Source organism: Gopherus flavomarginatus, chromosome 3, assembly GCF_025201925.1.
Source record: "Gopherus flavomarginatus isolate rGopFla2 chromosome 3, rGopFla2.mat.asm, whole genome shotgun sequence".
Taxonomy (NCBI): domain Eukaryota; kingdom Metazoa; phylum Chordata; order Testudines; family Testudinidae; genus Gopherus; species Gopherus flavomarginatus.
In genome coordinates this window covers 30,243,413-30,269,650 of record NC_066619.1, presented here as the reverse complement: position 1 = coordinate 30,269,650, position 26,238 = coordinate 30,243,413, and the positions used below count along the sequence as shown (strand labels likewise).

Sequence of the window (26,238 nt, the reverse complement as noted above, 5' to 3'; positions counted from 1 at the left end):
CACTGTCTGCAATTTGGGGGGCGTGTCATAAACAGATAGCTAAGGGTTAATGTCTCTTCCACCTGAAGCACCTGACCAGAGGACCAATCAGGAAACCGGATTTTTTCAACTCTGGGTGGAGGGAAGTTTGTGTCTGAGTCTTTTGTCTGTGTGCCTGCTTTCTCTGAGCTTTGGAGAAGCAGTTTCTACTTTCTAGTCTTCTGTTTCTAAGTGTAAGGACAAAGAGATCAGATAGTAAGTTCTATGGTTTCTTTTCTTTGGTATTTGCATGAATATAAGTGCTGGAGTGCTTTGATTTGTATTCTTTTTGAATAAGGCTGTTTATTCAATATTCTTTTAAGCAATTGACCCTGTATTGTATCATCTTAATACAGAGAGCCCATTTGTATGTATTTTTTTTTCTTTCTTTTTTTATATAAAGCTTTCTTTTAAGACCTGTTGGAGTTTTTCTTTACTTCAGGGAATTGGTGGGAGGAAGAAATCAAGGGGAGATCTGTGTGTTGGATTGCTAGCCTGATTTTGCATTCCCTCTGGGGGAATAGGAAAGTACTTTTGTTTCCAGGACTGGGAACAGAGAGGGGGGAAGGGAAAAAGGATTATTTCCCTTTGTTGTGAGACTCAAGGGATTTGGGTCTTGGGGTCCCCAGGGAAGGTTTTTCAGGGGGACCAGAGTGCCCCAAAACACTCTAATTTTTTGGGTGGTGGCAGCAAGTACCAGGTCCAAGCTGGTAACTAAGCTTGGAGGTTTTCATGCTAACCCCCATATTTTGGACGCTAAGGTCCAAATCTGGGACTAAGGTTATGATAACCCTGTTGTGGATTAATGAGGCCACATGTGCCCAACTCTGTGACAGTGTGAAGTGTGATATAAATGCTTGCTACTAAATTTGTCAGAATAAATTAATGAAGTGCATCTCATGGTAAATGTTCCCTCTAATTTTTGACAGGTCGTGTGTAAAAAATGTCTTCTGTGCAAATTTTTGTGCGCACGGTGTTTCGCCGTGTACGTGGTGTTTACGATCTTTGCGCGCGCACGCACACACACAGAGGGAACAGTGCTCGTGGTACAATCTTGATTTTTTTCATTTTTTATTTTTAAAAGTTAATACAAAGTTATATCTATAATTGTTCAGGTTGTTTTATATACAGAAAAATGGCATAATGCAAGTGTGATGGGGTTCAGTCACAGAGACCCCCTTTGGACTCCTCACCTGATGTGCTGAATTTACCTCTGAGCCTGTTTTCCCTGCCAGCTTGGGACTTCAGAACCCTGCCTTGTTGAGCCAGACATGCTAGCCTGCTGCAACACTGACCCAGGTCTTGTCTACACCACCAAAGCTGTAGACTTTAACCAAAAACTGCTCAGCAGCTCATCTATGCCCAGCTCCCAATGAGATTCAGACCCCAAATAAATCTGTTTTACTCTGTATAAAGCTTATACAGGGTAGACTCCTAAATTGTCTGCCCTCTATAACACTGATAGAGAGACATGCACAACTGTTTGTTCCCCCAGTTATTAATCACTTTGGGTTAATAAACAAAAGTGAATTTATTATGCATAAAAATTAGGATTTAAGTGGTTCCAAGTAATAACAGACAGAACAAACTCAGTTACGAAGCAAAATAAAACAAAGCACAGAAGTCTAAGCCTAATACATTAAAAAACTGATTTCAGGTAAATCTCACCCTCAGAGATGTTCCAATTAGCGTCTTTCACAGACTAGATTCCTTCCTGGGCCCAATCCTTTCACCTGGTACAGTCCTTGTTAGTTCCAGCAGCCATCTTAGGAGAAAAGCAAGGGCTTTCTCATAACTCCTTTGTTCTGTTCCACCCCCTTTTATAGCTTTGGCACAAGGCAGAAATCTTGTCTCTTTGGGTCCCCACCCCTCCTTCTAAATGGAAAAGCATCAGGCTTAAGATGGATTCCAGTATCATGTGACATGGTCACATGTCACTGTAAGACCCTCTCCATTCTTCCAGGGCTGGTCTGCATGTACCCCAGAAGGTTTGCAAGTAAAGAGCCATTTACAGCCAATTGTCCTAGACAATGGGAGCCATCAAGATTCTAAACCACCATTGATAGCCCACACTTTGCATAATTACAGTAGGACCTCGGAGTTGTACTTCATATTTCTAGCTTCAGATACAAGAATGATACATTCATACAAATAGGATGAATATATTCAGTAGGTAATGATTGTAATGATACTCTACAAGAGACCTTTTGCATAAAGCATATTCCAGTTACATCGTATTTACACTCATAAGCATATTTCCATAAAACATTATGGAGTACAACGTCACAGCAAGATTAATCAGTTTTATAATTATACAAATTACAACAAGTGTTGATTTAAATTTCAGAAGTCAATAAATAAGAGATGGCATTTACTCTTTAAAATTCAAAAATGAAAATCCCGTGTTTGTTAACCCACTGCTGATTCTGGCTCCTTAATATGATGTCCAGGTGACAACATTAATGAGGCCAGTTATGTATCTTCTTTGATAAGATACCTAATACTCCACAGTATTAAGAGATGATAAAGCCTGGTTTGGTCAGGCTCTGGTGTTACTTCTTTTGATTAATGTTATCTGAACTAGCAAAACAAGTGAGTCCCTCTTGATCTCTTCATTTAGTCTAGCATCATAACTCTAAGCATGTTTTTTCTTTTCTGAGCTCAGAAAGCTGCAGCATATATTTTGTAAAGCAGACATTTGATTTTTGTCGTTCATCAGAACATCTTCCTTGCATCCATTTTGACCTCTTTGCAGATGGTCATTAGCTAAACCTGGCTTTTGGGATGTTTACAACAATAATTTCTCTAATGTGAAGGGAGGAGAAGGGGAAGAAATGGAAGGGAGAGAAATCCAACATATGCCTCCTAATGGCATTATTGATGTAGAGATAATTGACTTTTAATGTCAGCCAGAGAATGAATTAGACTAACTCGGTGATAGGGACTGGTATAGGTTTCTGTAGCTGAAAACAAATAATTTGTTTAAATTTTCAAGACAACAGGTATGCCAGTGGCAAAGTTAAGTCCAGAATAAATTGTGGCTGTTTTAATCAGTGCCTTTGAAATGGTCCCCTATTTTTTTACATTATATAATTGCCCGTGTCACTGAAGGACAAAGAAAGATTGTTTTATGAGAGGATTAAAAGAATTCTACTTTCTGTCTAAGATAATGGATAATTCCAATTGGTTTTCCCTAAGTTGCATTTGAGTTAAAAATGTATCATATACTGGTGGTTTCCATGAGGCTCTGCATATTGCAAACTTGCATACTCAGCTATAGTGTGCTGTGTATCTGGATTTGTCCCATCAAAAGTTTTTTTTTTTATAGGTTTTCTCTATCTCTTATCCTGAAATCTGAGGGCATACAGCAAATATTGTCCATTGTTAGCTTACAGGGAGGTACCTTGTTACAAATGTGCAGTAAACAACCACTGAAATTCTAATGCTGTCTTTATGAGCAGCTGCGGAAAGAACTTCTTATAACTTGCTTCTTTGTGGGAAGAAGGGGTGCTGGGTCTTGGAGAGCTTTGAGGCTTAGGGAAAGTTTGGGCCTCATTCATGTGCAATAGTCTGTCCATGACCTACAGAGAGCCCTGTTTAAAGTCAGTGGGGTGGGTGGAGCAGTTTGCTGCTATACAGTGCAGGATTGGGGCCGTGAGGGTAAGCTTCCTTCGGCTATTTTCTGTCTGTATTGCCAATTTTCTAAATTAAATCTTAATCTTGTGTCTGTAAGACTGAAACCTCTTCCTTCTGTCAGCTCACTCTGTAATGGAAGTCTCATCACATACCCTTGTCCCACCAGTAGAGAGGGTGAAATGGCAGCAGCTGTAGAGGATGCAATGGAAATAGTGACATCGGGAACGTTAGCATGATTATATACTTCTATGGCAAAAATAGCATATGCTGGTTCTAAATGCAAATCACAACATAAACTGGCAGAGTGACTCACTGAAGAAAACCTCGGTTGCAGCCCTATCTTTTCCTCAAGGAGTAGTGGGTTTCACAAGAAAGTAAAATGTTTACTATAATCAGAAAATAAAATAGGAAAAACACCCCTGTTTGGAGTACAGCCCACCCTACGACCTTGGTCTCGGAGACCTGCCTCTCCCCTGTTTCTTATTGTCCTTTCCTTGAGCATCTGTGCAAGGGGAAATCCAAAATGATCTGAAATTAACTCTTTATTCACCAGAGACCTGGTTGTGCCCTTTAGTGTCTATTTATTTATTGGTGAGACAACAATTGAAGCAGAAGTTTTCTAAGGTTATTTCATTGTTAAGCTGTCATTTGTAGCTAGTGTTTACTTTACTTAGTGTTCTCACCCTGAGGGTGATGTCTGATCACAAGGTGCCAGTGACTCCTCAATTCTAATTCTAATTCTGGAACAGACATTTACTTCCTCTAAAAACTGGGTCTTGCTCCTCTGCCTCCATTTCTTCATCTGTAAAATAGGAAGAATAATATTTCTTCTCTTACAAGTACCTTGTTAATTCGTTAATGTTTATAAAGTGTTTTGAAGATGGAACAGTGCTCTGTATTTTGGATTTTGACTATTATTGGTGTTTTTTCTGCACAGTGTTGACAATTTTGGACTTGGTCTTTTGCTTCACACTAAGCAGATAAAACGGATGGTATCATCCTATGTTGGAGAAAACGCAGAATTTGAACGACAGTACTTATCTGGAGAGTTGGAAGTTGAGCTTACACCTCAGGTAAGCTGGTTTCCATAAGGGGATCAGTCAGTTTGCCTTTTTGGTCTGTAATAATGGATGATTCTCATCTTGTTTTCCTTTTAAGGTGTCTTTTCTCTTGTTTTACAACACTAATATTTTCCATAGAGGTAGGTGTGTATTGTAAACACACATGGCAGTTGTTCTCCACCTGTGAACTGCTGGTGATCTGTTGTGAAATGACTGATCATGCAGTGTAAACTTTTCTTGTTACCACTTGGTGATAAATCACCTTAAAAAGCTTCTTAATAAGAAATTAAATATTATTTGTATTGTTCACTGTTTGTTTCTAGAAGTGCCTGCAGTCGGCTAGGTAAACATACAAGAGGGAACAGGTCTTGCGCAGGAGAACTTACATTCTTAAAAACACAAAATGACAAGTTGAGCAGCATGGAGAGTAAGAGTCAGCTTTGGGGAGTGAGTTGGGATTGAGGGCTAGTGGAACAGACTATGGCAGGAGAAGGGGGCCAAAAGTTGAGAGTAAACGTGAGTGAAGTGGAGAGAGTAGATGGCTGAGTCTGTGGAAGTAATTGGGGAAAGAACTGGGAAGCGAGGACATAGAGTGAGAAATAAAGTCAGGGACATTGAAGTATTGGGGTCATGGAAGGGTCAGGGGAAGGTAATGGGTGTAGGGCAACGTTGAAAAGATGAAATGGTAGTTAGAGGGTGGGAAAATTTAAAATATTGAGAGAGCCAAGAAAGAGCAGTGTGTTGAGATGACATGGTTGAGTGAATGGCTATTTTGGCATTGATCCAGGGTTGAAAGTCAAACTAGAAGTTGAGTGCTAAGGGGTCAAATGAAGTAATCAAAGATGAGGGTAAGAGACCATGAAAAGAAGAGAAGATCCAGATGTCAAAATCAGAAAAGAAGGTGTTTTGTGGAGGAGTTATGTACAGGGATATTATGCAAACATGAATGGGTGGAAAGATGATCCAGAAGACTCTCTCTATAGATGTGGTTCATGATATGAAAAGAGAGAACCCCTGAGTTGGGGTATTTGGTCCGTCTTTGTTTATTAGATTAGAAGTAAATATGTAACTTCTGCTATCTAGTGGAAAGGAGTTAAAATTGGATTTTTAAGTAACACTGTGTGAAACTTAAAACATTCATAACAAGTTAGTTGAATTCAGTCGTGCTTTTGTGTTAAATTTCACTGTGCATATATTGTGTTAGAACTTAATGCTTACAAGTTAGCTCTTCAGCCCAACCCAGCTATAGCAGTTCTTGCACTAAAGGATAATCAGAGATGTTGGGTACAAACGTAACTTAGAATGTGAGTATCAATAAGACCCTGTATAGATCTAATACAGTAACTTCTCACTTAGCGGGAGCGGGAAAGAATCCGTTGATTATCCTTCATGTGGGAGCGAATGACACGGCTAGTTACTCGCTGGACTGTATCAAGGAGGACTATGCCAGACTGGGGAAGAGGCTTAAAGACATCGAGGCTCAGGTGATCTTCAGTGGGATTCTGCCGGTTCCTAAAGTGGGGCGACGAAGGAGTGACAAGATTATGGCGATCAACAGATGGCTCAGGGAGTGGTGTTATAAGGAGGGCTTTGGGATGTACGGTCACTGGGAAGCGTTTACGGATAGACGACTGTTCGCTCAGGATGGACTTCATCTCAGCAAGGAGGGAAATAGAATTCTAGGATGGAGGCTCGCCGACCTCATCAAGAGGGCTTTAAACTAGGAAGTTGGGGGAGATGGTTGGGAGATGTTCGGGAGATCTCCACGCCAGAATATAACCTGGAGAGGGAAGTAAACAAAGTGAGCGGGGATGCCCTTGCGACCCCAAGATTTGATCCAAGGAGGAATAGTGGAGTAGAAACCAGAGTAACGGGTGATGCTGGTGGTAGAAAGTTTGTGCACGATGGGGGAAAGAATGTCACTGACGCCAAACGCCGAAAATTAAAAGGTCTGTACACTAATGCGAGGAGCCTAGGTAACAAGATGGAGGAACTGGAGTTACTAGTGCGGGAAGTGAAGCCGGATATTATAGGGATTACCGAAACCTGGTGGAATAATACTCATGACTGGAGCACGGGTATTGAAGGCTATGTGCTGTTTAGAAAAGACAGGAAGAAAGGCAAAGGTGGTGGAGTAGCCTTGTACATCAATGATGAAATTAAATGTAGCGAAATAAGAAGCGATGGAATGGACAAGACAGAGTCCGTCTGGGCAAAAATCACACAGGGTAAAAAAGCAACTAGAGCATCCCCTGAGAGAGTGCTTGGGGTGTGCTACAGACCGCCGGGATCGGATTGGGATATGGATAGAGACCTCTTTAATGTCTTTAATGAAGTAAACACAAAGGGGAAATGTGTGATTATGGGGGACTTCAACTTCCCGGATATAGACTGGAGGACGAGTTCTTGCAAGAATAATAGGGGTCAGATTTTTCTAGATGTGATAGCGGATGGATTTCTTCATCAAGTAGTTGAAGCACCTACCAGAGGGGATGCCATTTTAGATTTGGTGTTGGTGAGCAGTGAGGACCTCGTAGAAGAAATGGTGGTAGGGGACAACCTTGGTTCGAGTGATCATGAGCTGATTCAGTTCAAACTAGGTGGAAGGATAAACAAATGTAGATCTGGGATTAGGGTTTTTGACTTCTCGAGGGCTAATTTTAAAGAGTTAAGGAAATTAGTTAGGGAAGTGGATTGGATGGAGGAATTAGTGGATTTAAATGTGGAGGAGGCCTGGAATTACTTTAAGTCGCAGCTGCGGAGACTGTCGGAAGCCTGCATCCCGAGAAAGGGGAAAAAAACCATGGGCAGGAGTTGTAGGCCAAACTGGATGAGCAAACAACTCAGAGAGGGGATTAGACAAAAGCAGAAAGCTTACAGGGAGTGGAAGGAAGGCAGGATCAGTAAGGAAAGCTACCTTGCTGAGGTCAGAACATGTAGGGATAAAGTGAGGAAGGCTAAAAGCCGCATTGAACTGGAACTTGCAAAGGGAATCAAAACCAATAGTAAAAGGTTCTACAGCCACATAAATAAGAAGAAAACAAAGAAAGAAGAAGTGGGGCCGCTATACACTGAGGATGGAATGGAGGTTAAGGATAACCTAGGCATGGCCCAACATCTAAACAAGTACTTTGCCTCAGTTTTTAATAAGACTAGTGAGGAACCTTGCGATGATGGAGGGATGATAAACGGGAATGTGGATATGGAAGTGGATATTACCGCAACTGAGGTAGAGGCCGTACTTGAACAGCTCGATGGGACGAAGTCGGAGGGCCCGGACAATCTCCATCCGAGGATATTAAAGGAACTGGCGCATGAAATTGCGAGCCCGTTAGCGAGAATTTTTAAGCAATCGATAAACTCGGGGGTTGTGCCGTATGACTGGAGGATTGCTAATGTAGTTCCTATTTTTAAGAAAGGGAATAAGAGTGATCCGGGTAATTATAGGCCTGTTAGCTTGACGTCTGTAGTATGTAAGGTCTTGGAAAAAATTTTAAGGGAGAAAGTAGTTAAGGACATAGAGGTCAATGGTAATTGTGACGAATTGCAACACGGATTTACTAAAGGTAGATCGTGCCAAACCAATCTGATCTCCTTCTTTGAGAAGGTGACGGATTACTTGGATAAAGGAAATGCGGTAGATATAATTTACCTAGATTTCAGTAAGGCGTTCGACACGGTTCCGCACGGGGAGCTGTTAGTTAAATTGGAAAAGCTGGGAGTGAATATGAAAGTTGTAAGGTGGATAAGGAACTGGTTTAAGGGGAGACTCCAGAGGGTCGTATTGAAAGGTGAACTGTCGGGCTGGAAGGAGGTCACCAGTGGAGTCCCTCAAGGATCGGTTTTGGGACCGATCTTATTTAACCTTTTTATTACTGACCTTGGCACAAAGAGCGGGAATGTGCTAATAAAGTTTGCGGATGACACGAAGCTGGGGGGTATTGCTAACACGGAGAAGGACAGGGATACTATTCAGGAAGATCTGAACCACCTTGTAAACTGGAGTGATAGAAATAGGATGAAATACAACAGTGAAAAGTGCAAGGTCATGCATTTAGGAATTAATAATAAGAATTTTGGATATACGTTGGGGGCGCATCAGTTGGAAGCGACGGAGGAGGAGAAGGACCTTGGGGTACTGGTTGATAGCAGGATGACTATGAGTCGCCAATGTGATACGGCTGTTAAAAAAGCAAATGCGATTTTGGGATGCATCAGGCGGGGTATTTCCTGCAAAGACAAGGAGGTGTTAGTACCGTTATATAAGGCGTTGGTGAGACCCCATCTGGAATACTGTGTGCAGTTCTGGTGTCCCATGTTCAAGAAGGATGAATTCAAACTGGAACAGGTTCAGAGACGGGCTACGAGGATGATCCGAGGAATGGAAAAACTGCCTTATGAAAGGAGACTCAAAGAGCTTGGCTTGTTTAGCCTGGCCAAAAGAAGGCTGAGGGGGGATATGCTCGCTGTATATAAATATATCAAGGGGGTTAACGTTAGGGAGGGAGAGGAATTATTTAAGTTTAGTACTAATGTAGGCACGAGGACGAATGGGTATAAACTGGATATTAGGAAGTTTAGACTTGAATTAGACGAAGGTTTCTGACCATTAGGGGAGTGAAGTTCTGGAATAGCCTTCCGAGGGAAGTAGTAGGGGCAAAAGACTTTCCTGGCTTTAAGACAAAGCTTGATAAGTATATGGAGGGGATGTCATGATAGGATCGTTAATTTGGGCAATTGATCTTGAATTACCACCAGACAGGTCTGCTCAATGGTCTGCGGGGAGATGTTGGATGCGATGGGTACTGAGTTGCTGCAGAGAATTCCTTCTTGGGTGCTGGCTGGTGACTCTTGCCCACATGCTCAGGGTTTAGCTGATCGCCATATTTGGGGTCGGGAAGGAATTTTCCTCCAGGGCGGATTGGCAGGTGCCCTGGAGGTTTTTCGCCTTCCCCTGCAGCGTGGGGCACGGGTCGCTTGCTGGTGGTTTCCCTGCAGCTTGAGGTCTTCAAACCATTTTTGAGGATTTCAATAACTCGGTCCTGGGATAGGGGTTGTTATAAAATTGGATGGGTGGGGTTCTGTGGCCTGCCTTGTGCAGGAGGTCAGACTAGATGATCAGATTGGTCCCTTCTGACCTATGAGTCTATAACATTGTAGTTCTGTTCCTGAAAAATGCAACTTTAAGTGAAACAATGTTAAATGAATCCAATTGTCCCATAAGATTTCATGTAAATGGGGTGGGGGGCGTTAGGTTCCAAGGAAACTTTTTAGGGCAGACAAAAGGCATTATATACTGTACAGTACTGTACTGTGGTTAGGAAGTGCCCCTGGCTTACCCCGCACAGGCATGGCTCGCTGCAGGCAAGGGCGCTAGGAAGCACCTTTGCAGCAGCAGCTTCCCCGGAGAACAGGCTCAGATTTTGCAGGGAATGCTCCAGGCCCACCTCTTCCTGTCCTCACTCCACTCCAGGCCCACCTCTTCCTGTCCTTACTCTACCTCCTCCCCGGAGCACGCCACATCCCCTCTTCCCCCCAAGTCCTAAGCGCTGCTGAACAGCTGTTTGGTGGTGATTAGGACTCTCTGGGAGGGAAGGAGAGAAGCAGAGAAGTGTAACTTGTGCAATGCTCCCTTGTAAAATCGCTGCTCTTCCACAGAATCTTACAAGCAGGCAGCCAAAGGACTTTATAAGGGAGCATTGCGCAACTTTAAATGAGCATGTTCGTAATTGAGCAGGACGTAACACTGAAACAACGTTAAGTGGGACAATGTTAAATGAGGAGTTACTGTATTGTAGAACTGACTGCATAATTCTAAAACATGCGGCTAGTCACTAAAACATATGCTGTGTTATTTCAAAGGATAAGACATAACACATGGAATGAAGGGTGTTATTAATTAAGGCTGCAATAGGCCCTCTAACTATGTGTTCCCCAGGTACATATAGAGTGCGCAGTTGCTCTTGGCTCTATGCTACTGAGAATGCTGCTTGTCTGAACACTAGAGATGGAGAAGCATCCAGCATTCCTTTCTACCCGACTGGCTGGCCCAGAAAAGCTCTGGCTATTGCCACTTCCTCAGCTACCAAAGTTAGTTTATCCTCTATGTTGAATACCTCCCACCCAAACTCTCAAGCAGTCCACTTTCCCCTTCTCACTTTGTGACCAGTACCGCCAACCTGAAGAGCTAACAAACTTCTCAAATGTGAGAGTTGTGTGATACTGGGTATACCAGATGCAAGTTTTTAACAGTAACAGGTTCATTAACACTGGAACAACTTGCCAAGGGATGTAGTGGATTTTGCATCACATGAAATATTTAAATTAAGATTGTATGTCTTTCTAAAAGAGATGTTGTAGTTCAACCTCAAATTACTGGGCTTGATACAGGAATTACGGGGAGAAATTCAATGTCTGCTTTGATACCGGAGGTCAGACTAAGTGATCACAACAATGATCCATTCTTGCTTTAAAATCTGTAAGTCTATTAATATAATTTGGTAGAGATGATAGGGAAAGAAGGATACATTTCTCTGGCAAGTTACTTTTAAAACAAACTAACTGAAAACAATTGTTTGTAGCTGATACAGGCTTTTGAATGCTAGTAGTTCTGGTAGAGGTAGAGTAGCTGCAAAGTGGAAAAGAGGTAGATAAAGGTACGTATTAAATGCAATAGATTGTATGGATATCACTGTCATGCTGCCTGGAGTGCCACCCTCAGGGCAGACTGTCAAAAAGCCAGGCAGTCACTCCAAGTTGGTTGTATGTTCTATAATTAGATTTCACCAACCCAATAACAAATGTAAACTCCTGAAGCACACTATAACAGTCTTACTGTGGAGTCATAGGCAGTCCCCTGGGGCATTCCAATCTATGTTGTCACCCATGCAAGCTGGACTTGGTTGCTACACACCAAAAATCATATCACATTCAGGTTGCTTCCAGTCCCAAGAGACAGTCACTTACCTCAGGTCAATTTGTACCTCAAATCTCTCACCAAAGACAATGCTTGTAGCCAATCCTGTAATAAACTAACTAAAAATGTATTAACTAGGAAAAGGAAATGAAAGAGTTACTTACAAGTTAAAGCAAGCAAACATATATACACAAATGACTTATTCAGTGGTTCTGAAAGGTGGCATAACTCCAGCACTGTAAGATTTCAAACAGCCAAAGAGGTGAAAAATTTTCTTGTTCAGTATCTTTATTTCCTTCTTTCAGAATTCAAACTCATGGGATGATCTCTTTTGCACATAACTTCTTCATGTGCGCGAAGGAACAGTTAACAAAGTCTTTGCATTGTGATGTCCCACAATGGCCCATTTAGTTTTGATAGCCTTCTTAATGAGCAGGTGACAGGCTGACAGTTTAAAGTCAAACATTTATTACAATTATAAAGCAAATACTTTATCACATGCTTTAAGGTAATATTTAAGATATTATAAGTGAGATTATGGAAAGCTTGTAAGTTGCTGCATGCATTAAAGTTTAAACACTAAATACTTTGTTGTAAGTATAAGTAGGAGGGAGAAACAGTAACAGGAAACTTGGAAATGGCAGAGATGCTTAATGACTTCTTTGTTTCCGTCTTCACTGAGAAGTCTGAAGGAATGTCTAACATAGTGAATGCTTATGGGAAGGGGGTAGGTTTAGAAGATAAAATAAAAAAGAGCAAGTTAAAAATCACTTAGAAAAGTTAGATGCCTGCAAGTCACCAGGGCCTGATGAAATGCATCCTAGAATACTCAAGGAGTTAATAGAGGAGGTATCTGAGCCTCTAGCTATTATCTTTGGAAAGTCATGGGAGATGGGAGAGATTCCAGAAGCCTGGAAAAGGGCAAATATAGTGCCCATCTATAAAAAGGGAAATAAAAACAACCCAGGAAACTACAGACCAGTTAGTTTAACTTCTGTGCCAGAGAAGATAATGGAGCAAGTAATTAAAGAAATCATCTGCAAACACTTGGAAGGTGGTAAGATGATAGGGAATAGCCAGCATGGATTTGTAAAGAGCAAATCGTGTCAAACCAATCTGATAGCTTTCTTTGATAGGATAACGAGTCATGTGGATAAGGGAGAAGCAGTGGATGTGGTATACCTAGACTTTAGTAAGGCATTTGATACAGTCTCGCATGATATCCTTATCGATGAACTAGGCAAATACAGTTTAGATGGGGCTACTATAAGGTGGGTGCATAACTGGCTGGATAACCGTACTCAGAGAGTAGTTATTAATGGCTCCCAATCCTACTGGAAAGGTATAACAAGTGGGGTTCCGCAGGGGTCTGTTTTGGGACTGGCTCTGTTCAATATCTTCATCAACGACTTAGATGTTGGCATAGAAAGTACGCTTATTAAGTTTGCAGACGATACCAAACTGGGAGGGATTGCAACTGCTCTGGAGGACACGGTCAAAATGATCTGGACAAATTGGAGAAATGGTCTGAGGTAAACCGGATGAAGTTCAATAAAGACAAATGCAAAGTGCTCCACTTAGGAAAGAACAATCAGTTTCACACATACAGAATGGGAAGAGACTGTCTAGGAAAGAGTGTGGCAGAAAGAGATCTAGGGGTCATAGTGGACCACAAGCTAAATATGAGTCAACAGTGTGATACTGTTGCAAAAAAAGCAAATGTGATTCTGGGATGCATTAACAGGTGTGTTGTAAACAAGACACGAGAAGTCATTCTTCCGCTCTACTCTGTGCTGGTTAGGCCTCAGCTGGAGTATTGTGTCCAGTTCTGGGCACCGCATTTCAAGAAAGATGTGGAGAAATTGGAGAGGGTCCAGAGAAGAGCAACAAGAATGATTAAAGGTCTTGAGAACATGACCTATGACGGAAGGCTGAAAGAATTGGGTTTGTTTAGTTTGGAAAAGAGAAGACTGAGAGGAGACATGATAGCAGTTTTCAGGTATCTAAAAGGGTGTCATCAGGAGGAGAGAGAAAACTTGTTCATCTTAGCCTCTAATGGTAGAACAAGAAGCAATGGGCTTAAACTGCAGCAGGGGAGCTTTAGGTTGGACATTAGGAAAAAGTTCCTAACTGTCAGGGTAGTTAAACACTGGAATAAATTGCCTAGGGAGGTTGTGGAATCTCCATCTCTGGAGATATTTAAGAGTAGGTTAGATAAATGTCTGTCAGGGATGGTCTAGACAATATTTGGTCCTGCCATGAGGGCAGGGGCCTGGACTCGATGACCTCTCGAGGTCCCTTCCAGGCCTAGAGTCTATGAATCTATAAGTACAATACCCATCTTAACCATACTACAAGTGAAACAACTGGTTTCCAGCAATGAACCGGTCTGTGCTTAGTTGAAGCCAAAAGCCTTGAGAAGAGCTGGCACTTGGCTTGCCAGCCTCACAATCACCACTGCTTATTTGGCACTCAAGAAGAGAACCCAGGCTTTACTGACTCCCAGCCTCCTGCTGAAACCAATAGGAATTGCTGCCTCAGTTTTGAATATTGCATCCATTGTTATGTTTCCCTAGAGACTTCAGAGCACGAGAACTAGAAATTAGACAAATATGTAGGTTGGTAAAAAAGGCTGTTTCTACTAATGCTGATAGCCAAGTGGGGAATAGGAAGAGAACAAAGAGTGCATGAATTTGAGTAATATATCCGTAAACAAGCTAGAGAAAAGGGGGTTATAAAATACGGAGACAAGAAGTTGAATACTGAGTGAATGGTGGAGTTCAGCTACGGTGTGCTATTTAGTAACTGATGGCCAAGAGGAAGGGTTTCATTGTCAAATAACAAGAGGGGGAAATAGACTATTTTTCAATGTTTCTAATAAGATCAAAAGGAAAAATCCCAAGATACAGGAACAACCCCCCCACACACACAAAAATGTCTCTTATTGAAGTGGATGTTCTTACAGGAAAATCAAATCCAAGTCATCATTGTTTGCTTCTGAACTTGTTCTCCTCCAGGGTACACTTGCTGAGCGAGTCCGTGCAGGAGGGGCAGGCATTCCAGCATTTTTCACAAGCACAGGCTATGGAACATTGGTACAAGAAGGAGGAGCACCTATCAAATACAACAAAGATGGCAGCATTGCCATTGCCAGTCAGCCAAGAGAGGTAAGATGCCATTCTGTTGTACTAAAACCTTCAGGTTTAGAATCTGAATTCCTTGCTGATTCACAGGATAAACAGCAATGTAACCTCTTCTGAGACCATCTGAATCTTGAGGTTACAGATTAATAATTATGTGAATTCAGAAGGGTCAGGAAGTTGACTTGTTAAAGAGAAGGCTGCTCTCTTAGCATGAACGCATTCAGAAACCGCTCTGAGGGCAGGTCTACACGTAAAACGTTGTATTGGTGTAGCTGCACTGCTGTAGCACTTAAATGAAGATGCTTCTTCGTCGATGGGAGAGCTTCTCCTATTGGCGTAGTTAATCCACTTCCATGAGAGGCAGTAGCTATGTTGATGGGAGAAGCTCTCCCTCTGACATAGTGCTGTCTACACCAGGTCGGTATAACTTGTCCCTCGGGAGTGTGGATTTTTTTTTTTCCCCTGAGCGATGTAGTTATACTAATATAAATCTGTTGTGTAGACCTGATCTTGGGTACTAATAGCTGAAATGTGGTTTGGTATAAGGCTTTGAAATTAAAAAGATGCGGAAAAAGGCACTGTTTTAAATTGAGAAATGAGTCTCTCATATGGAAATCAAAGGGACAGAATCTGGAGAACGGGAACATATGTGTATAACTCAACATTATCCATTAGTTTATTATATATAATATAATTTCTAATGAATGTTCTCTCAACTGCTGAAGATCAGTATTGCACCACAGCGAAGGTTAACTTCATCATCATTAGGGCTAAAGCAATGCTTTTTTCCAAATATTCTCTACTGTTTGTCGATAGCTATTTTTAAAATAATTTCCTAATTGTCCAAACAACTTTCCTTTTCTTCTTGTACAAGAAGATCGATTTTATAGTAATAATTCTATATCTGAAGACACTGAGTAATCATCAACTTAATCTACATTTTATACTGAACTTGTCACTGTGGTTTTTTTAACATCTAATTTAATCTTTCTCCTCCATTTATTAAATGGCACTTTCTCTCTAGCATATCTATTTTCTCTTGACATATTTTTAGAAGCCCTTCATATCCTCATTTGTGGTTTGTGTTTTTTTTGCAAGAATCAACTCATTCTCCTGCTTCCCTCCATGTTTCCCCAAACCCTTCCCACAAAACAATCTAACTATTCTTGTTTGGTTGCCTCCCTCCATGTCAATTTTCAGTATAGATTTCATTTTATTAAGTAGCTCCTCGTAAAGCCCTATAACTGAACCTTTGGCTCCTTGAGGTTTTTTCTTTTTCAGAAGAATTGTTCTTTGTTATGCTCTTGTAAGTATTTTTAGATGCTCCAGCCTTCTTCCACTGTTGTGAGAAATTACATTTCTCATGTCTATTCTGGGATTTATGTCCTCACTGTCTGCAGATGAATGATAATCAATAATATTGACACCACAGTTCTTGAGACAGATGGTGGTGGTTTTCATCCCTGCTCTTTCTTGCATAGTTCAGTCTTCCTTTTTTCCTAATGGTTTTTAAAGAAACATGATGGTTAAGGTTTGGATCACTTGGCAAAGAGGTTAGAAAAAGGTTATTATATAACTAAAAACTTGCTGCAATTCAACGAAGGTCCATTGTGATAATTGAGTCTGACTTCCTGTATAACACAGGCCATAACACTTGCCCAAAATAATTCCTAGAGCAGATCTTTTAGAAACGCATCAAATCTTGATTTAAAAATTGTCAGTGGTGGAAAATCCACAATGGACCTTGGTAAATTTGTTCCAATGGTGAGTGACCCTCACTGTCAAAACATGTACACCTTATTTCCAGTCTGAACTTGTCTAGCTTCAATTTCCAGCCCCTGGGTCATATTATACCTTTCTCTATTAGACTGAAGAGCCCATGATTAAATATTTGTTCCCAAGTAGACAATTATTGACTATAATAACGCTTAACCTTCTCTTTGTTAAAATAAATAGATTGGGCTTTTTGGGTTAATCACTTTAAAGCATGTTTCCTAATCCTTTAATCATCCTTGTGTGTTTCTATGAACCGTCTCCAATTGACCATGTCTGTCTTGTCACCAGAACTAGACAGTATTTCAGCAGTTGTCACATCAGTGCCAAATACGCTTCTACTCAGGATTCCCCTGTTTACACATCCCAGGATTGCATTAGCTCTTTTGGCCACAGAGGAACATTGAGAGCCCCCCACGCCCAGCACAGAGTCCTCCCCATTCTGTAGGTGTGACCTGCACTCCTTATTCCTAGATGTATACATTTACATTTAGCTGTATTAAAATGCATATTGTTTGCTTGTGCCCAGTTTATCAAGTAATCCAGATCGCTCTGAATCAGTGACTTGTTCTTTTCATTATTTACCATTCCCTCAATTTTTATTTCATCTACAAGCTTGATCAGTGATGACTTTGTTTTCTTCCAGGTCATTGATAAAAATGTTAAATAGACTAGGGCCAAGAACTGATCTCTGCAGGTCCTCACTGGAAACACACCTGCTTGATGATGATTCACCATTTACTATTTGAGATGTATCCATTAGCCAATTTTTAATCCATTTACTGTGTTCCATGTTCATTTGATATCATCCTAGTTTTTTAATTAAAATGTTATGTGGTACCTATGTGGCCTTACAGTATTACATTTATCAGCCAAACTTGTAATTGCATCCAAAAAAAGATATCAAGTTAGTTGACAAGATACGTTTTCCATTAACTCAGATTCATTGGCATTAATTATAGTACCCTCTTTAATTATTAATCGAGTCCCTTTTCAGCTGCTCCATTATCTTGCCCAGAAGGTCAGTTTGGCAGGCCTTTAATTGCCCATGTCATCCTGTTTAGTCTCTTTAAAAACTGGCACAACTTTAGCTTTCTTCCAATTGTCTGGAACTTCCCCAGGGCTCCAAGACTGATTAATTGAAAATCAACATGTAATGGTGAAGTGAGCTCCTCAACCAGCTCTTAAAAAAAAATTGTATGCAAGTTATCAGGGCCTGCTGATTTTAAAATGTCTAACGTCAATAGCAGCTGTTTAAAATCCTCTTATGATACTAGTGGAATGGAAAGAGTGTTCTCACCTTTGATGAGCCCTATATCATCTGTTTTTCCCCAAGTACAGAACAGAATTATTTACTGAAAACTTCTGTTTTTTTGCATTTTTATTGACCATTCTACCATTTACATCTAGTAACGGACCAATATCATTGCGAGGATTTTTTTTTTTTTGTTCCGAATATATTTAAAAAACACCTCCTTATTGTCCTTAGCTCTGCTGGCCATAGAGTTCTCCTTTTGTCCTTTTGGGTTCTGTTATCAGTTTTCTACAATTCCTAGCTTCTGATTTATATTTATTACTATCAACTTCCCCTTTCTATTTTTTTTATAGCTTCATTCACTTTCCCTCTAAACCAGGTCAGATTTTTAACCTATCTTCTTCCTCAATTGTAAAATTCTGGCTTTTTGGGCTTCTTGTGAAGTGTTGTTAAATGATTCCCAATTCTCATTCACATTTTTTTGATTAAATTCTTCCTCCCAACTGATTTGGCTCATAATTGTTTTCAGCTTTGTGAACTGGCCCTATTAATACACCAAGTGTGTGTTTATATATATATATTGCTATCACCGTTTACCTCTCAATGGATGTGCACAATTTCTATTAATCTTAATTGGGTTGGGGATTAGGGGAGAGAAGATACTTTTACTCATTTCAATAAGACATTAATAGGAAACCTCAATATTTAAAGGAATTCAGAGGGTAGGAAAGTTGAGCTGATCAAAACTGTAAGCATAAAAGGCAGTATGATTAAAAACCAAGTTGCAAAGGAAGTTCTTAAACTATAATTTGCCTTTTCATTTGAAGGCTTATGAAGTTTGAATCTAAAATACACCAAAATTGCTTTAGACATATTTAATAAAATAAATTGTTTTGTTTATAGCTAGGGCATTTCTCTGTTAACATTACAGTAATTACAATATCTGTTTGAGCTGTTCCTGAATCAACATGTTTTTCAATTAGATTATAAGGTTGTTTTTTTTTACTGTCACAGCAAAGCAGACCTATCACAGAAGCTTCAGTTTAAGAACTAATGAAAATATTAGTGTTCAGAAAGAATATAAAACTGATTAGGAGGCTGGAGGGATTATTCTTTCCTTATAAATTAAATGAACTAGATTATGTATCTTGGCTAAGTGACAACAAAGGAATAAGAGAGATTCACTTGAAATTTATTCATGTCTGTGAAGTTTTAGTTAAAATTAAATATGGACTTCTTTGATCTGATTGGTGTCGCTGAGTGCCAGTGTAATTAAATACACCAAAAAAATAACATTTTTGTTTGTGTTTTTACAAACTTAAAAGCAATCCAGTCTATTAACCCAGGCCTCAGAGTGAGATTTTTTTTTTTAAGCTTAATAATTGAGGTCAGAGGAAGTCTATTGACTTTCCTGTTGTTGCACTGTCAGCAGCTATGTAACACACTGCAGAGGAACTCAATCCTAAACCAATATTAAGTCTGTAGGTAGAAAACTGGTTAGCACCCCCCTTTATTCAGGTTATGTAGCCATTCAGGATTCGTTGACCTGGCATAGAGAATGGTAAGGGAGCTTCACCGTCAACTAGTTTAGACTCCTCTCCCTCATATAGATTTATGCCGTTCTCCAGTGGTCATTCAATCCATGCAGTAGGATTAGAATCCAGGATCATCTTGGTCTCCTTGATTCTTTTTGCTAACCATTAGAGAGCACAGCTCTCTCTTTTTTTTTTTTTTAAGTGCAAGATTTAGGTGTAAATTGCATTCAATAATAATTAATACCTGACTCTTATATAGTGCTTTTATAATTTAAAACTGCATGGAGCTTGGCTTGCTCTTTTATTTCAGTTTGGTTTGGTTTTGAATTTGATAATGCGCAAGAAACTGTTAAAAATTTTGATCACTGAATTTTTTTCATCTATATACTCTAACACAGTTCAGCATGGATAATCCAGATTCTGCTTCTAAGGCCCATGACCTTTGCTGTTGGACCTCAGTAATGGATAATTAAAAAACTAAACATGCTGATGGATGACGTACCCATACTGCCTGTCCTCTGGTGACTAACCTGATTTCCACTGACAGCCTGTTCTGTCTAGGTTCCTGATCCCTATACAACAGTTTTGCTTTGAGCATCAGTAAACAATCATGAAGAGAACAGAGTTGTGTTTTATAAAATCTAGGGATAATTTTACTGGACTGTCATAGCCGGACTTCAGTTTCTGCCTTAATGAACATCCCATGTTTTGCTTTGCTTCGCTTCATTTAAGTTTTAAGAGCCCTGTTAGGGCATAATTTAGGAAAATTATTTGCTTGACAAGTATAGAAACTAACTTTGTAGCTAATTACAAGTTGCATCTAATTTAATGGAGCTATTAAAATAGTTGGTTCTTGGTCCATTTATGAGTTAAATTTTCAAATTACCCAGCACCAAAAGATGATAATTTCAGAGAACAATGGGTAAAATTCACCCCTGTACCAAATGACTGCATGAGGGCTATGTATCACTTAGACCCTCAAAACTGGATTTAAGAGGCACATAGACCTTGGGCGGGTCCTCTGCATCTGGATGAATTTCACTCAGTGTGAATACAAACTGTAAATATCACTGCTGCAGCACTAAGGAACTGTTATTTTGTGTGAGCTGCTGGAAGTATAGCATAATGCTTGCTGAATTCCAGTAGGTGGTGCAGTGGGAACAGCTACTGAATTACAGTTTTATTTTTCCCTTACCAGGGAAGCGATAGCAACTATAAATTATAGTTATTGCCTCCCCATGCTCCTCTATTATTACCCACTTGAGCTATAAGACATAACTACACATAGACGCAAAAGAAGGTTTAAATTGAATTGTCTGTAAAATAAATCACACAAAATAACTATTATATAAGAAGTCTGTTTGCTGATGCCTGCATCTCAGCAGTGCACTATTGTTCCCTACAGGTGAGGGAGTTTGACGGTCGTCACTATATTATGGAGAAGTCAATTACAGGTGATTTTGCACTTGTGAAGGCATGGAAGGCTGATCGTGCAGGAAACGTTATCTTCAGGTATGGGCTGTTTGCCAGTGGAGGAGGATCCTAAAATAGTTTGGAACAATATGAAAGGGAAATGGAATCCTGTCTCCTGTTTGATGGCAAATGAATATCTTACTGACTTCACTTTTATTCATTTTGCTTTGCCCTACTGTCAAATTATAATTCTATAAAAGGTCAAAAATAATTGCGTATATTAATAGTTTTCAAGAATACAAGAACAGCTGTAAAATAAAAAAAGTGATAAAAATATGGCATGGCTGATAAAAGCCACTAACAGTTCCTGGAAAACATAGTAGCTTTCTGTACAGACTGAAACTTTTGAATAAAGGTGTCAGATTTAAAAAAAAAAAAATTAAGGACAGTATATTGGGTAGGGTCACAGGTGACAACAAGAGCCAGCTACATTTAGTCTGCAGTCCAACCAGTAAACTTAATTCTGACCTGTTGAAGTCTGTGGTTCAATTCCTATTGACTTCACTGGTGAAGGATCAGACACTTTATGCCATTATATATCATCCTTTGTGATGGAAACACTCATGGGTATGTCTGGTTATGAGTTATGTCCAGGTCCCCTTAAAGAACTGTGCAACACAACTTTAGCCACAGTCTGAGACCAAGGTATGACTAGACAGCTGTATTGCTCCTGTGGTTTCTCTTCCATTTAAACAGGAGAGATTTGCTTATGTTTAACACATTTTGTTTGTTTGTTTGTTTTTTGCTGCTAACAGAAGAAGAGGTAAGTGTTGTGCTAGCTGAGCGCACTTTCTTACAGTAAACTGGAAAGTCAAGTAATCCACCCCTTTTAAATATTAGAGGAAATAAGGAGTGCAAAAAATCCCAAGTGTTTACAAAGTCAGATTCCAAAAGGAAACGTGCAGTTGTTGGTCTGTCTTAAAAATCATGGTATTTAAATCAGTGGCATTGTTTTTTGCCTGCCTTGTGATTTATGAGCCTCTAGGAGGAAGCTTCCCTCCCTCTCCCACTTCCAAATGAGTGATTGTTTCTGGTTGAGCATTGAACTTTAAATGTGCACACACAAAGAGATGTAGGCGACCTTGTTGGCTGTTCACTTACCTTCTCCTGCCCCCTGGGGTGTGGGCATTGGGAGCTGTCATTCTATCTCTTCTACCTGTCCCTCCATGCACCACACAGCCTCCAATCCCATATCTTTCCCCTAGCATTTGCTTGCCCCCCACATTTTCCCTCTTTCTCTACAATCACATACCTGTCCCATTCTCCGTCTCTTTTCCACATTCTGCTGCATCATATCGGTCTCCCTCTTGCTACTCACTTCCCATTGTATGTTCCTTTTTCCCTCCTGCTCCCTGCACCTTACTTCTATACCTCCCACATTCCTGAAGCACCATTAATATCAGGAATACTTCACTTGGAGAGGAGATCTGAAAGCTCTGCTTCCCCATTTGACAGCAACTGAGGAGAGGAGGAAACATCTCTGGTTTAGGAAATGGTATCAGGCCTGGGTACCTCCAGCCAAGATTTGATCTTCTTTGCTCCTTTCTGCAAATTTCCAACTAGCAGATTGCCAGATCAAGTAACCTAATTGTAAACTAATGGTCTCCATCAGCCTGAGAGTAGAGAGCAGTCCTACTACAGATACTCTGATTTTTTTATCCCGAGGCCTGCCAGGAACTCCTCAAAGGGAAAATTGCAATAGACTAGAGTAGACTTATTTTACCTACTGTGTGGCCTGATGCTCCATTCTGACATGTTTTCAGTACCAAGAGGGTCCATTCCACCAACATTATTGCCCTGAGATTTATGACCTCCACTAAATGAACTGAACTATTTCTGATATTGACTGTGACTCAGTGGCTACAGGAGCAGTTTGCTTGCTGGGATTTGCCACATTTTAACAGTGGATCCCCTATGCCTTTGCCACCTTTCTGCCACCCATCTAGGCTGTTGCTCACCTTCAGGCTAAGGGCAGAAGTGAAAGTGTTCTTCTTTTGCACTCTGAAGGATGGATTAAGGTATATTTAATAGATTTTAAGGCCAGAAAGGACCAGTGTGATCTTCTAATCTGACTTCCTGCATATAAACTGTAATTTACCAACTGATTCCTGCGTTTAGCCCAACAATGTATGGCTGAACTGCAGCATGTCTTCCAGGAAGAAGGATTGAGACAGGATTGCTGAACAAAGTCTTGTTTTGTAGTCTGCAGCATTTTTGTTTAATGCAGCAAATTGTCTCCAAACGTACTGAGCAGACTAAGTTCTAGACAGTCTTTGCCTAGCAAGCCTGGTCTCCCTAATAGATACCAATGTCAATTACAGTGCAACATTACCAAGATAATGACCAAAATATTCTAATGTCTTAAAGAGGACCAACTAATCCAAGATTTGGATCTGATTAAACCAGGGGAGTGTAAATTACTCCTTCCTCTGCCAGCTATGACAAGGATGCACACAGGAGAATTTCATTTCATTGGTTTGGGGTAGATGTGCCCTCTGGTTAGCAAGGAAAACGTCAGTTCTCACTAGTGCATCCCAGGAACTCTGCTAGTTGGAGCTTCCTTAGAGAGCTGCTATATGAGTGGATATTCCAGGTGCTCCGGTTATGCTCCCTGTTCATAGAATATCAGGGTTGGAAAGGACCTCAGGAGGTCATCTAGTCCAACCCCCTGCTCAAAGCAGGACCAGTCATCAACTAAATCATCCCAGCCAGGGCTTCATCAGGCGTGACCTTAAAAACCTCTAAGGAGGGAGATTCCACCACCTCCCTAGGTAACCCATTCCAGTGTTTCTCCACCCTCCTAGTGAAAATGTTTTTTCTAATATCCAACCTAAACCTCCCGCACTACAACTTGAGACCATTACTCCTTGTTCTGTCATCTGCTACCACTGAAAACAGTTTCGATCCATCCTCTTTGGAATCCCCTTTCAGGTAGTTGAAAGCAGCTATCAAATCCCCCCTCATTCTTCTCTTCCACAGACTAAATAATCCCAGTGCCCTCTGTGCCACCAACCCTACCTTCTCTACGCTATCATCCTCGCTTCCTCTGTTCTACCAGCCCCACCTCCTGTCTTCACAAGCCCTTCTGCATTTAAGCCACCAACCTAGCCAATACCACTCAGTTTTGGTTTTGTTCTGGCCCTTGCTGGTCCTCCCCGTAAACATGGAGCTGCTATGCGTTGCGCCAGCACAAGGACCCATTTTTCAGGGAGCTCTGCTACTTGTGAATTTAGCCTATGGCATGACTTTAAACACCATTGTGTACAGATTGGATGCAAGTTATTTAGGGCCTTTATAAGCTACATGCAACTGGTTTCACTACCTTTTGCCTTCATGATGATTGCTCTTGACATGCACTGAGGCATCTTAGATTTCAAAACTGGGAGAATGGACTTGTTGATTTGGCTGGCATGTGTTTGCCTGTTGAGTCTGCTTGTTATCTAGATGACCTTAACAGCTATGCTCTACCCTGGACATTTTAAAATGTTTGCTTTAGATATATGGACAATAAACAAGGATGAGGGAGGAAGATGCTTCCACTACTAACATCCTTTGTGAAGCTTTGTGTCTGACATAAGTTTAAGGAAGTTGGCAGTTCAGGAAGGTTAAAAAATAGTGTATGATCTGGGTCCGTGCCTATAACAGTAAGCCTCTAGAGAATGTTACCTTAAGGCCCTTCTGCATCTTCAGAGATTGTAATATGTCACTCACAAGGAGCCTCTAACCTAGAGTTGGAAAGATTAGATTTTTGTTGGGAAGCATGGATTTCACTGTACACACTCGCACAAACTTAAAAAAAAATTCCCAGTGATAACTGAAATTTACAGATCAATAAAATAAGAACAATTTTCCTTGAGAACTTATTTTAGAGTTTGATTTAAATATATTAACTTTGTCTATTTTGGTACATGAGGCTGACAATTTTTAATGGTTATCAAGCTTTAACTTTTTGAATCTCAGTATCTTCTATTGTTAAATAATTGTCTGCCCTCTCAATTTTCTGCAACTGTGAAAAATTAAATTGATAAAAATAAAAAAAGTATAAAATAAACATTGATGTTATCTGTCGTAATTATATATAAAATCGAAATCTGCCAATCCAACCCATAACTCAAATTGATATGATCAGTGAGTCTCCCCACTATAGATATGCAAATGAACGTGTACTGCAGAAACCGTTGTCTGAAAAAGAATGTTATCAATTCAGTTTTTAAAGCTCATTTGTGCACTCCTATATATATATGTGTGTATTTCCACACAACTAGTGAAAATCGGACACTATGCATGTGTATGCAAGTGCAGTAACTGAATTTACAAGCTACATAGCAGCTGGGGATATGAGGCTGAGTGTTCAAGCCCATAGGCAACACCTGACTTTGTTAGCTTTTAACACACTGCAGCTATTTATGTGACTGTATTAGTATTTGTGTGAATGTATTTTTTTTCCCCACAGTGATATTGGAAAACTTTTGATTTCTTGGAGTGAAACCTTTGAATTGCATCTAATTTTTACATGACAGATACCATTTTCAAATTTCTCTTTAGCTTTTTATTTTTTGTGACAAGACTCCCCAAATTCAATGTACATTTTAGCACATAAACATTTTCCCTGCTAAATGTGATACCTCGATATTAAAACTAAGATGCTTTTTATTGTCTGTCCATGTCTGTGCTTAATATTGCTTGTTGTTTGTTTACCTGGAAACTTTGCTCCCATTTTAAGTTCATGGCAAAACTCCCATTGACTTCAGTAAGACCACCTGGACGACAATACACTTAATACTTGAGATGCATTTGTTGTGTGTTGCTATTCAAGATTTGTTTATAATAAAGCTTTCATACAGAAGGTTAACAGAAAATTGAACTGTTTACATTAGTCAGATTCTAATGAAATTAGATCAAATAATCAACAAGAATGCCTATGTTATCAGACTGCTATTGATGTAATGCTATTATGTAAAAATATTACTTTCCAGATCAGATTTTGAAAACAAAAAAACATTAAAATTCTGGCAAAATCAAATTTAAGTTTTTCCCTTAATTTCACTATTTAAAAATGTTACCACTTCACCATTATCAGACATGATTATTTTTAGCATACTTAACAGGATAAGTTTGGCAAAGACTGAAATAGCAAGCCTAATAAAAGGAATTTTTCTTGCAACATAAATGTTATCCTTCTAAGCTGGGTGGGTCTAAGTATATCTAGAAAAATATGGGTTAGTTTACTGGCATCACAAACCTTTCTTTGGTCTCCAAACTATTGGCATCAATCTCTCCCAATAACAAGGAGACTCAGAGGTTACTATCAGTGCTATTCAAATGGTTAGAACCAGATAGAAGCACTGATACTGGAATGCTGTTCAGAATCTGGAAACATTAAATAAAATTAATGGGGAATCAAACTACATCACTAGAAAATCCTTGG

The 26,238-nt window shown here is 40.1% G+C and overlaps 1 protein-coding gene across 1 annotated transcript in view; it reads left to right on the top strand.

The window, feature by feature from the left end:
• Nucleotides 1-26,238, top strand: part of OXCT1 (3-oxoacid CoA-transferase 1) — a 154,901-nt gene that overhangs the window by 33,945 nt on the left and 94,718 nt on the right. The window contains exons 4-6 of the mRNA XM_050947017.1: nucleotides 4,592-4,727; nucleotides 14,649-14,798; nucleotides 20,743-20,849. Of these exons, the coding sequence (XP_050802974.1) occupies nucleotides 4,592-4,727; nucleotides 14,649-14,798; nucleotides 20,743-20,849 (393 nt within the window). The remainder of the gene's footprint in view (nucleotides 1-4,591; nucleotides 4,728-14,648; nucleotides 14,799-20,742; nucleotides 20,850-26,238) is intronic.